General features: G+C 42.3%; 1 protein-coding gene across 2 annotated transcripts in view; it reads right to left on the bottom strand.

Annotated features, from left to right (window-relative positions):
- LOC126393894 (protein crumbs homolog 1-like) overlaps window positions 1-12940 on the bottom strand; it is a 129480-nt gene that overhangs the window by 42915 nt on the left and 73625 nt on the right. For both annotated transcript variants that reach the window (XM_050050304.1, XM_050050303.1), the window contains exons 5-6: window positions 754-939; window positions 528-641 (exon numbers count right to left, since the gene is read on the bottom strand). In XM_050050304.1, coding sequence (XP_049906261.1) covers window positions 528-641; window positions 754-939 — 300 coding nt within the window. The remainder of the gene's footprint in view (window positions 1-527; window positions 642-753; window positions 940-12940) is intronic.

Genomic DNA, 12940 nt, shown 5'->3' with positions numbered 1-12940 from the left:
GTTTTTGCCACTACACTCCCAATGAACACTAGACATTTGACAAAGAAGGGTGCTGCTCACTACTAGTGATTTACAGTTTCTTATGTTTTGATGTCATAGATCTTCCTGTAGCTGTCTCACTACCACCTGCAGTTTATTTAAATGTTTCTGCTATAAGAAGCTCTTTTTGCACTTTGTGCATTACATTAGCAGAGAATAGTACATGAACAGCACACTCAAGAATCTGCTCTTTTTAGTATGCTTCTCTACTATTTTCAGTATACTCTATTTTGTCACTTATTCAGTGTGAAACACAACAGATTTAAAACCTGCCTAGATTATCACAGCTTTGCAAACTCACTGATTACAAGCACATGCGACAGCTGTCATGAGAACTTCAGTGCTGGTCCTTGTGCTGACTCCTGCAGTCAGTGAGAATGAATAGTAACAGGGACAGGACACTCTGTGGGGTGCCACTGGAGGAAGAGCAGCTCAGTTTATTTTGTTAGGAGATAAGAGTAGAAGAGCAGATAAGAGGTCTCTCCTACCTGTGAAGCCGTCTGGACACACACACTGGTAAGAGTTGATCAGATCGTGACAAGTTCCTCCATGCTGACATGGACCAGACTCACAATCATCCACATTGATTGAGCAGTTGTCTCCTGCCAGCGGAACATATTAATGAGATTCAGATCCATGTCCTCATCACTTCATTGCAAGTTAACAGGGCAATCTATCAAGAAACTGAAGGGGTGTTGTTGTGAAGAGGCTTACCAGTAAATCCTGGCAGACAGTGGCAGATGAAACCAGCTGCCTCTTCATAGCTGAAATTGGCATTGCTGAGTTCAGGCAGCGTTCTGTAGTTCAAGATATCTGAGCGCTGGAAACACTGGCCACCATTCTCACAGGGATGCTGCTCACATTCATCTACATCCAGCTGGCAGTTCTCTCCCTTGTAACCTGGACATACACAGAAAGACAAATACATGTTTAAAGGACAAGTCTGCCTTAATACAACACTTGCATTAAAAGAATTAATGCTCACTGTATTTTTTCATTTTATTTTATCCATACAGGCCATGAAGTGATCCCGTCCTAACTTACATTAGATAAGAGGGTGACACTAAGATCCTCCAATTCCATAGATCTGATTCAAATTCCCTGTAAGCAATGTATCGCAGGCCCCACTCCAACAAATTTAAAACTAGCTGTATTTAATGTCAGGTCTCTAGGTAATAAGTCACTTGATCTTATGTTTTTAACGGAGATTTGATTGGACAACAAGAATGGAAATGTTGCTCTTATTGAATCCACTCTACCAAATTTTAGATTTGAGTTTGAAGCACGACAGAACAAAAAAGAGGTGATATCTGTGCCTTTTTCAGAGATAGATTTCTTTGTAAGAAGCTATAATTTGGTGAGTTCTCATCATTTGAATATGTGTCATTTAAAATTTAAATGAAGTTCTCTCCATGTACCATATATAGTGATTTACAAGCTGCCTAAATACTCTCCAAATGTTCTTGATGCTTTTACTGAGATGCCTTCAATTATTTGTACTAAATTGGACTGTGTAGTCATTACTGGTGATTTTAATGTTCACATGGATAATATCTGTGAGAAAAATGCCACAGAAATTGAGTTACTAATTACTAAAGGTGTTAATATTTCAAATGTCACTGTGCTTGATGTTGCTCTATCAGATCATTTCTATGTATTTTTTGATCTGTCAATAACTCCCAAAATTACCCATGGATCAGCAAATGTTGAAAATAGATATACTATAAAGATATACTTTAATGACACTTTTCATGGCAAGCATCAAATTTGAATCTGCCACAATTTCAAATCATGTTGATGATCTGTTGAATTCCTGCAACTCTCAAACTGCAAATGTCATTGATGCCATTGCTCCTGTTGAGGTGAAATTAATCAGTTATAAGCAAAAGGCAACATGGATAAACACTCATTCTGCAAGGGTCCAGAAAAGTGAGTGCCGGAAAGCAAAATGAAAATGGCGTAAATCAAAGCTCCATATTCACTTTAAAATCTACAAAGATCAAATTACCTTGACAAGTGCAAGGCAGTCATTTTTCTCTGAGATCATCAACAAAAAGACTAACAACTCATATGTTATTTGCTACTGTAGACAGATTAACTAACCCTCCGGTTGCAGCCTTTTTTTAATAACAGGGTTCACAACATCAGATGTGCAATTAACTCCTCAATCCATCCATCCATCTTCATTTGCTTATCCAGGGCCAGGTCACGGGGGCAGCTGGCTGAGCTTGTTCCCAGGCCAGACGAGATATGTAATCCCTCCAGTGTGTTCTGGGTCTGCCCCGGGGCCTCCTACCAGTGGGACGTGCCTAGGATACATCCAGCGGGAGGCGCCCAGGACGCATCCTAGTCAGATGCCTGAACCACCTCAACTGACCCCTTTGGACGCGAAGGAGCAGCAGCTGTACTCTGAGCTCCCTCTGGATGTCCGAGCTCCTCACCCTATCTCTAAGGCTGAGCCCAGCCACCCCACAGAGGAAACTCATTTCCACTGCTTTTATCCGTGATCTCATTCTTTCGGTCACTACCCAGAGTTCATGACCATAGGTGAGGGTTGGGACGTAGATGGAACAGTAAATCGAAAGCTTTGCTTTCTGAATCAGCTCCCTCTTCACCACGACGGACCAGTGCAGCGCCCGCATCACTGCAGAAGCTGCACCGACCCGCTGATCCATCTCACACTCCATTCTACCCTCACTCGTGATCAAGACCCAAAGATACTTGAACTCCCTCACTTGAGGCAGTAACTCTTCTCCAATCCAAGAGGGCAATCCACCGGTTTCAAACAGAGAACCATGGCCTCAGACTTGGAGGTGCTGACTTTCAACCCAACTGCTTCACACTCGGCTGCAAAACGCCCCAGTGCATGCTGGAGGTCACCGTGTGATGGAGCCAACAGAACCATATAATCTGTGAAAAGCAGAGATGCAATTCTGAGGTCTCCAAACCGGACCCCTTCCTCCCCCAGGCTGCGCCTCAAGATCCTGTCCATGAAGATCACAATCAAGATTGGTGACAAGGGACAACCTTGGCGGAGGCCAACACCCACCGAGAACGTGTTCGACTTTACACCCAGTATGCAAACGCAGCTCTCACTTTGGTCATACAGGGACCAGATGGCTCGTAGCAGCGAGCCTGACACCCTGTACTCCCGTAGTACCCCCCTCAAGACCCCCCGAGGGACGCTGTCGTAAGCCTTCTCCAGGTCCACAAAGCACATGTAGACTGGATGGGCAAACTCCCACGACCCCCTCCAGCAGCCTCGCAAGGGTAAAGGGCTGGTCCACTGTTCCACGGCCAGGATGGAATCCGCATTGCTTCTCCTGAATCTGAGGTTCGACAATCGATCGGAGCCTCCTTTCCAGCACCCTAGAGTAAACTTTACCCGGGAGGCTGAGCAGTGTGATACCCCGATAGTTGGAGCGCACTATCTCCTCAGTGCCGAAGAATAAAGTACCATCACTGCAGTCTTCCCAAAGTAACGTGTTAGGTATGACAGAATTTAAGTCCATCATTGACAAAACACTGGAAGAAATTGTCTCTAGTCTCAGTTCTTCAACTTGCTGCCTTGATGTTTTACCCACTTTGGGTAAAACTGTGCTGAGCAGCCTGGTCAAACAACTAACTCTTATGTAGTGTTCACACTGGGCGCAAGTGAAGCGAATTACTCGCTGGTAACGCGAGTAACGCACCGCGCGTAACGCGTGAGTTTGGACGCTGGACCATTTTGTTAATTCTCGTTATCGCGTCATTCGTGTGAGTAGCGGGGAAGCCGGCTGTGCTAAGTGGAGCTAAGCTAGTGCTAACGTTCATAGTACAACCATTCTGCAAACTAATTAAAGACACATATTTACAGAACTTACCAAGTAGACCAGTCTTGCGGCGACTTTCACCCAAGCCTGCTCCTTTTTGTTGCGGTCTCTGTAGAGTAGACACGTAGTATCATATAGCTCCGGGTAGCCACTGACGACCATGGCTGAGATAACCACCATCGCTGCTTTGTACCTGCTCTGGAAGTCCCAGATGCGTCGGAGGGCCAAACACCATCATTTTTGGGTTCACCCTGTCCTGCAGAAGCGCATCCAGCTCGGCGAGTTTCACCACCTCCTCCAGGAACTCCGTCTGGATGATAGCTGCTTTCAGTGGCACTTCAGGCTGACTGGGGCCCAGTTTGAGGACCTGTTGGCGAGGGTTGGCGCCAGGATCTCCCGGCAGGACACCAACTACAGGCGCTCCATTTCAGCTGCGGAGCGTCTGTCCATCTGTCTCCGGTGAGTAGCAGTTTATTGTTGTGTCAACAACTGGACGTTGTTGACACACGGCAGTGACGTCGGGAGAATCTCAACGCTGATTGGCTTTCGCGGCACAGCGTCACGCGGATTCGCCTCAAAAGTTCAATATTTTCAACTCGAGTGATGAGGCGTTGGATTCGCCTCAAAAGTTCAATATTTTCAACTCGAGTGATGAGGCGTTGGACGCGAATTTCGCGTCTATCGCGCCACGCTAGACGCCTCTATCGCGTCCATCGCGTCGCGCTAGACGTGTCCATCGCGCCGCCCGGCGCGAATTCGCGTCTAATCGCGTCTTTGCATTGACTTTGTATGTAATCTTGACGCGCGAATTTGTGTTTGGTGTGAACGCAGCTTTATAGTTAATGTCTCCCCCCAATCTGGCACTTTCCTAAATGCTTTGAAAACTGCAGTCTCCTAAAGAAGAGCAGTCTTGATGCCACTGTACTGAACAACTATCGGCCTATTTAAAACTTACCGTTTTTAAGGAAAGTCACTGAAAAAGTCACCTCCCCCTGTGCCGCCACACCCATCTCAGTGCACCTCGGTCTGCCAAGCTACCAAACTGAGCGCGCCTCGGGTTGCGCTGCTCGAAACTAGCTCTGGTTTGCCACCCTACGCCACGCCGGGAAACTAGAGCCCTTTATCTCTGCACCTCTTGTCTGCACTTTTGCTATTATTTATAGTGATTTTTTAATAATTTTACCATTTATATCTTTTTTCTCTTTGGTCTTTTTTGTATCCTTTATTGTGTTTTATATTTTATTGCTCTGTAAAGCATTTTGAATTGGTCTTGTGTATAAAATGTGCTAGACAAATAAAGCTGCATAGCCTTACCTTGCCTTACGCACACAAATATACCAACACAGTCCACACATACACTGTTGTTAGCTAGTTGGAGCTAATATCTGAACTGTTAGCTGTGTTGGCTATTTGAGTCGAATAAACACATGCTGCATGAACACTTCAGCTCTGTCTGATTAAAGCAAGCTGCAAATTTACATTTTGTCAGAGCAAGCAGGTTCTACTGACAAAACTGCACCTGACTACCTGGACGCATCCCTCTGACACAGCTGGTATGATGTTTCCTCCTCACTAGATTTGGTTACATTTAAAACCATTTAGCAACTTATTTAAAGAAAAAACAACCAAGTAACGAACTACTTTTTTGGCAGACCTTTATTTTATTTTTCCCCACAAAATATGCATAGTTTTCAAGAATTTACAAGAGTTCATTCCAGTTTCCACAGTCTACCAGTGATTCCCAACTGGTGGGTAATGGGTTCATTCTAAATGGACTGCAAGTTGTCACGTCACGTAAAATCTGTTAAGTTAAAGTCACTCATGTCTAGTCTCGTCTTGCACTTCCTGTTTTATTTGTACTCACCTTTTCCCTCTCATTTCAGACCCTGACTTCATCCCTTTGTGTGATTTTCCCACCACTGTGATTGTCTCCCTGCTCTCTGGTTGGTCTCACCTGTGTTCCCCCTACCTCATGTATAAATAGTCCTTGTCTCCCTTTTCTTGTGTCAGTTCGTCTTGTCATGTTGATCAGGAGAGTACTGTCTAGCATCCAAGCCATCCATGCATGTTACCAGGTTTTTGTTTCAAGTCTTTGTTTTGTTGCGATGGAATATGCGGGATATTTATGCAATTTCATGCGATGAAATTGCGGGAACTTGCAAAAACTGCGGTTTGATGAAAAAGAGGAAAAAAGTGATTCCCCCAACACCCTGTTCTCACTAGGCTACTACCTTAATGTAGTCATTTCTAATTACTTCCTATGATAAGCAAGCATACTACATCACAGAAAGTGCAGGGAATATTTAAGTTCTCATCTTGTTTTATTTCAGACCTTAATAAACACATGGCTCAAACTTAGAAAACATTGCTGAGTCAAACAAGTTCTGTAGCTAGAATATGCTACAACTTATGTAAAAATAAATAAATAAAATATATATTATGTCATGAAGGCTATGGAGAGAGATCCGTTTTTGCGCACCCGCTGGTTAAGCGCTTTTTGAAAGGAATCAGGCGACAGAGACCTGTCACGCGCTCTTTGGCACCGCAGTGGGATTTACCCCTGGTGTTACGCGCTCTGGAAGAACCTCCCTTCGAGCCTCTGTCACAAATCTCTCTCAAACTACTGTCATTAAAGACAGCACTTCTCTTAGCCCTGACTTCGTAAGAGAGTGAGTGATTTATGTGCGTTTTCAGTCTCCCCGTCTTGTCTCGTTATCAGAGATGACGGGAGCGCAGCTACTCTGAGGCCGAATCCCACATTCATGCCTAAAATCATAACCAGCTCTTTTAGATCGAGAGTTATTTCACTGGAAGGTTTCTTCCCTCCTCCCCACAGGAGGAGAAGAAACATCACACCGACTCTGCCTAATGCGCGCTCTGTCTCATTACGTGACGCGCACAGCAAGCCTCAGAGAGACACAACAGTTGTTTGTACATTACAGAGAGCGTTCACAAGGAAAACCCCTCTTGCAACGAAAATGCGAGGATTATAAAATCATGCAAGCCCCACATATTTCGCGCATTTTACGTGGAAATCGGCGATTTATGCGGCGAAAGTGCGGCGTCTTTGAAAAATGCGGCCCCCGCATGAATATGCGGACTTTGGCTGATTATGCGTTGAATTATGCGATCGCATAATCGCGTTTTTCTGGAGGGACTGATTCAGGTATATTGGGACACTTTTTGTAATTCTATCTAGTGATCGAATTCTTGTCATCAATTTGAAAAAACAACCCAACATATGATGCATTTCTGAATTCCTCAAGGTGTCTACTTTCTTTATGTGAAGAAATTAAATGTATATGATATTTCTACAAAGCATGGCTCACCATGTTATTGTAGCTGACACAAAACTTTCTTTCAGTGACATGTTTGGTAATTTGGGACAGCGTGTTTGGTAATTTGAGACAGCATATTTGGTAATTTGGGACACACTTTCATCAGTGTAAGTGCTTTCTTTTAGTAGTAGTAGTAAGTGTGTGTGTGTGTGTGTGTGTGTGTGTGTGTGTGTGTAGTCCATTACTGCATTTGTTGTGTGTTGTGTGATTATTCAATGATGTCATTAGTTGTCAAAATGTTAATAAAAAGTGATAAATGAACATGTCAAACATGAAATCATTCTTTTGTTGACCAAAATATAATACAAATCATCATCTTTAACCAAAATTAAAGAAAGTTTATCACATAAAACGCATTGATTCTAATTGGGGTCAAAGCAAAGTAAGTTAATAAGTCAGTGAGAAAATGAGTAGTGTTACCCTATCAGTCGGATTATAGAAGTAACATTAGTTATTGCGTTTAGCATTAGTACAAAAAATTAGTCATTCAGATCAGAAATGGTTTGTTGGCTATCTGAGCAAGAAACACCACACTGTAAAAATGAATTTGGGTTTTTTGTTACCTCAGCTCATTTTCCTTAGTCAGTCCAACTAAAAGTATCTAAATCATTGGGCCAACTTGAAATATTAAGTTTTAATGTTGTCAACTCTTTAGTTAAATCAGAACAGTCCAGGTAACTTAGATTGCTTAGCTGATTCAATTAAATGTGAGTAGCCCCTGCAAAATGGCCTTGGACAATCTGCACATCACAGACTGCCTTCCTGCTCCTCGTGTCAGTTGGAAAGGACGCCATTTCAGTCAAGCAACGGAACAGCAAGAACATACCAGTGAGCAGAGGAAAGCCTGTCTGCATTTTTATCACAATATCCAGGTATGAGTCCCTCCTGTTTACAGTTTATGTTCACAAGTGTGTTAGATGAATGTGTATACCTGCACTGAGAAGTATTTGTTTGACGATATGTCTGAATATTTTGAAGATAAATGTGCAATGACGAATGAGCTAACGTTAACTTTGCTAACGCTAATGCTAACGGGAACTGCCCATTGGTTCGACAGCCCATTGGTTCGACATCCCATTGTTCCGACCATATTAAACTCATTGTTCCGAAGTCCGTTCCGAAATCATCATGATGCCCTGTGGTTAAGGTCTGGTTAGGTTTAGGCACAAAAACCACTTGGTTAGGGTCAGGAAAAGATCATGGTGTGGGTTAAAATGAAAAAGAAAGTGACAAACACATAAGCCGTGAGCCTGCTCCGCCTCAAGCCGGTCGCGGTGCACCATATGCCCGCCGCGAGCCGTTCAGCACCGCGGACAGTCGGACTAATGGGATGTCGAACCAATGGGCTGTCGAACCAATGACATGGACCCAATGCTAACGGCTCTGTCGTCTATGGAGTGAGTGTATTTGGTTATTTGAACATTTTTCACTTTATTACTGGTACTCAGCTGAACATATTAATCTAAGTGTTAAGAAAATATATATATTCTATTTGAACTATTTTTATTTGGAGTTTCCATAACAAAAGACCACAATAAACACAATACAGACAATAATGACATGACCTTCAGTATTATTGTTACAGTATATTAACACACACACACACACACACACACACACACACACACACACAGTAAAAGGAGAAAATTAATTAATTAAAATAAATACATAAATAAAAATAATAATAATAATAAAAATGAATAAAGATAAAAAAAAAATAAAAAAAAATTAGTCCCATAAAATATAGAATAACTTAAAAGAGGGGAATTCTTTCTCAAAGTAATCCAGGAATGGTTGCCACTTAAAGAATTTCTGAGTGGAGCCACGTATGGTAAACTTAAACTTCTCCAGTTTAAGGTGGGACATAACACTCTTAACCCAATGTGTGTGAGATGGAGGTGTAGTCGCCTTCCACCTGAGAAGGATGAGGCATCGAGCTAGGAGGGAAGAGAAGGCTATAGCCTCTGACTGAGAATTTGGAAATGTTAAGGAAGTATATTCAAGTATATTCAAAATGCTGTTCTTATTTCCTGTGGTAAATTGACAGTACGCACTCGTCACAGCCCCGTGCATATCACTGATTTTTATCTGCTCAGGGTTTGGCACTTAGAAACCGACTCCATTTTATTTTCTAGAGTAGACAAGTACTGTCAGCTCGTGTGTGTATATCCCCCTGTGCTGATGAAAACTACCATAAACTTAACGCATCTTCTGCCCTCCTCCGCCCCTCCCCCCGTGGCAGATACACAGGAGAGGAGGGGAGTGAAAGCTGCAGCAGCACCTGTAGCTTACACAGACAAACTCGATCTGCTCGGTCACAAGGCTTTTTCAGTAAATGTGCACGGTCAAAGTCAAGTGTGTTGTGTTTTTTTTTTTTTTTTTTTAACTTCATGGAGATGTTAGTCAATAGCAGATTTGACATGAGACATAAAATGAACATGAAATAAGATAATGCCAGGGGATCACAGAATGTAGATAAAAATGGCCTTGGAGAAATGTGGAGAAAGGTAACTCAGTGGTTTTGATGGCTTTTCTGTTTTTAGAATGTTGGATTGTTATAATGTATTGTTTGAACTCCTTTTCAAAAATTAAAAATTTGGATTTATGAATATGGTATTTTGCAAGTAACAAAATTAAATTGATGATGTAATATTGATCTGTTTTGTTAGGAGTATAAGAGAAGAAACCTTCCACAAATCTTCTAGTTGTAGAACCAGAAGAACTGAACAACTACTGCCCACTGTACCCATATATGGTGCATGGAAAACTCCTGGTCTCACCCAAGGCATTTTTACTTCACTGAGGTAAGCCTATTATTTTTTTTAAAGTTAAGTATATTAATCATTTTTCCTCCTTAACAATTCTGCCAGAAATGGGGTGAATTTGATTTGAATTCAATCACTCTGATTTTACATACAGGGTTCCCACATGATATATTTCCTGGAAAAGTTATGAAATAATAAAAATTGAGAGAATGTTTTGAATATACACTGTTTTTGACTGCTTCTCTTCTCATCTTCTCTTCCTCTCCTACCCTCATCTCCTTCTCTTCTCTTCCCCTCCTCATTCACAGACATCTGTACTGACCGGAAGTGGGGAGGCAGTAATATGCCAAATGTGGAAGTGACTGAAAGTGATTGTGCAAGTAGCCTATTTACACAATTGCTGATGTGCAACTGTTAAATACTTTTAAAAACAAAAAAACTGTGCGACTGTTAAGCTTTTATTGTATTACATTTATACATATTCTTATTTATAGTTTTAATATAAAACTTTTATATTTTGTGTTGCAATTGTATTTACTTCTGTTAAGCGCCTTAAGCACCTTTGGCTGGCATTTTTCATGTTCACTGTTCTATGCCTGAACTTGAGATTGAAAAGATGGTGAAAATAAATAGTTTTTTAAAAAGTAACTCGTCTTCCACTCAGTCATTTTAGAAAATAAGTGATTTAGTTGACTTGACATATAATGCTATTGAAAGTATTGATCAAACTTAAGATTGTTAATGAGGTCAACTTTTACAGAAAAAGTTACCTTGCTGCCTTGAAATTTTATGTTGATTTGACAGTCTCCTGACGTGCTGACGTATTGCGGTAAGCGAGTTGTGTCATTTCCGGTGTTTCTGTGACAGCGTCTCTGTACTACTCTTGTGAATTCTACTAGCCTGCTTTCTGCTTTCTCACTTCAGTTGCTTTAACATCTACTTCAAGTCTTAACCCACATCAGGTTCCTGCACAGGTCCAGTTTTCAAGATCCGCCCCGACCCGACCCGGCGATGTACAAACCCGCACCCAAACCGCAAACCCGCGCATCAGGCCAATTAGTACCGCAACCCGGTCCGACCCATTGAAACACAACCCGCAGCCCGACCCGTAACCCGGATTTAAAGTAATCATTTTGGGTCATATTGGCTGAATATTGAACAGCATATCGCCACAGTTAAGGTGCCAGTAAGTAAACAACGACCTGAATGAAGCAGCTCTCACAATAAAAACCTGACTTCAGCTCCATCATCAACCCTCTGTGTTCTTCTCCCATACGAGTGTAAAAGCGCTCGTTTGTTACGTTTAATGCTTTTAAACTTTTAATCTATGTAAAGGAACTTTACATGTGTAATAATAGACTTACTTTCTGTCCAGAGCGACGTTCAGCAGTTACGAGTCGTCACGTGCTTTTAGAATCCATCGAGGAGAGAAGTAATCCATCAGGGAAACACTTCAGAAACATTATAAAGTGATAGTTGTACGTTTTATCCACTTATTTCTCAAATACCTAAATAATTACTAACTGTTTTGGAAGCGGCGCTTGTTAGACGGTGGCAGCCATGTTGATTCTGTCGTCCAATCATAAATTGTGTTATTAGATGGTGAAATGCGTATAAACAGCTGAACCAATGACCGTTGCGAAATAGCAGAGGCGATCCTCAGAGAGTAAATAATGACCAAGATAGTTATCTGTAGTTTACCGAAATAATGACTGATGTGTTTATCTAAAACCTGCGATCCGACCAGCATGTTATTTTTTCCACCCAGATCCGAACCCGGGAAAAAATTGTTTTTTTAAAAACCACCCGCAAATCAGCTGTTTTTGCGGGTACCCGCGGGTACCCAACCCAGTGCAGGACTCTGACCCACACTAGTTCTGTTTAAGCACTTATAGCTCTCCTCCTTTTTACGACTTCCCTGCTAATCTCTTAGCTGTTGTTTGCACGTTAGCCTACTAGCCTTGGTAGCTACATTAGCTTTACAGTTAGCAATGGCTTCTCCCTCTGCTCTTTCTTGCTCGGTGTGCCAAATGTTTAGCTATGCCTCTGCCTCCTTTAGCGACAGTGGTAATTGTAACAAGTGTAGCTTATTTGCTGTGTTGGAGGCGAGGCTTAGTGAATTAGAAGCGCGGCTCTGCACCATGGAAAACCATTCAGTAGCTGCGGTAGTTAGCCAGTCCCCTGTAGCCCGTACGGGGCCACATAGCATAGCCTCCGCTAGGGGTCCTCAGGTAACGCCCGTGCAGCTGGGAGGTTGGGTAACCGTTCGCCAGAGGCATAGCTCCAAGCCGAAGCTCACCACCAGCCTGTTCACGTTTCCAACCGCAGCGACACACCCGCTGAGGATAAAACTCTGGTTATTGGCAGCTCTATTCTGAGGAACGTGAAGTTAGCAACACCAGCTGCCATAGTCAAATGTATCCCTGGGGCCAGAGCGGGCGACATTGAATCAAATTTAAAACTGCTGGCTAAAGCTAAACGTAGATTCAGTAAGACTGTTATTCACGTAGGCGGCAATGACACCCGGTTATGCCAATCGGAGGTCACTAAAATTAATATTGCCTCAGTGTGTGAATATGCAAAAACGATGTCGGACAATGTGGGTTTTGTTAATAATTGGAAAACTTTCTGGGGAAAACCTGGTCTTATTAGGAGAGATGGCATTCATCCCACTTTGGATGGAGATGCTCTCATTTCTAGGAACCTGGCAAATTTTATGAGTAATTCAAATCCCTGACAACCCAGAGTTGAGATCAGGACTCAGAGTCGCAGTCCTATACACTTCAGAGTCGCAGTCCTATACACTTCTCTGAGCTTCTAGTTCAGTTACCCAGCCATAGTTTTCATAGTTGTTGTCAAACGGTGTCTGTCCCCCGACTACCTAAATTATTTAAATCCAAAATTAAACAAAGAGGAGTTGTGCATAACAACCTCATAAAAATTAAAACCTCTTCTGTGACAGAAAGACAAAACAGGAGAATTAAAT

This window comes from Epinephelus moara, chromosome 8, assembly GCF_006386435.1.
Source record: "Epinephelus moara isolate mb chromosome 8, YSFRI_EMoa_1.0, whole genome shotgun sequence".
Lineage (NCBI taxonomy): Eukaryota > Metazoa > Chordata > Actinopteri > Perciformes > Serranidae > Epinephelus > Epinephelus moara.
This window is presented reverse-complemented; position numbering and strand designations above follow the sequence as displayed.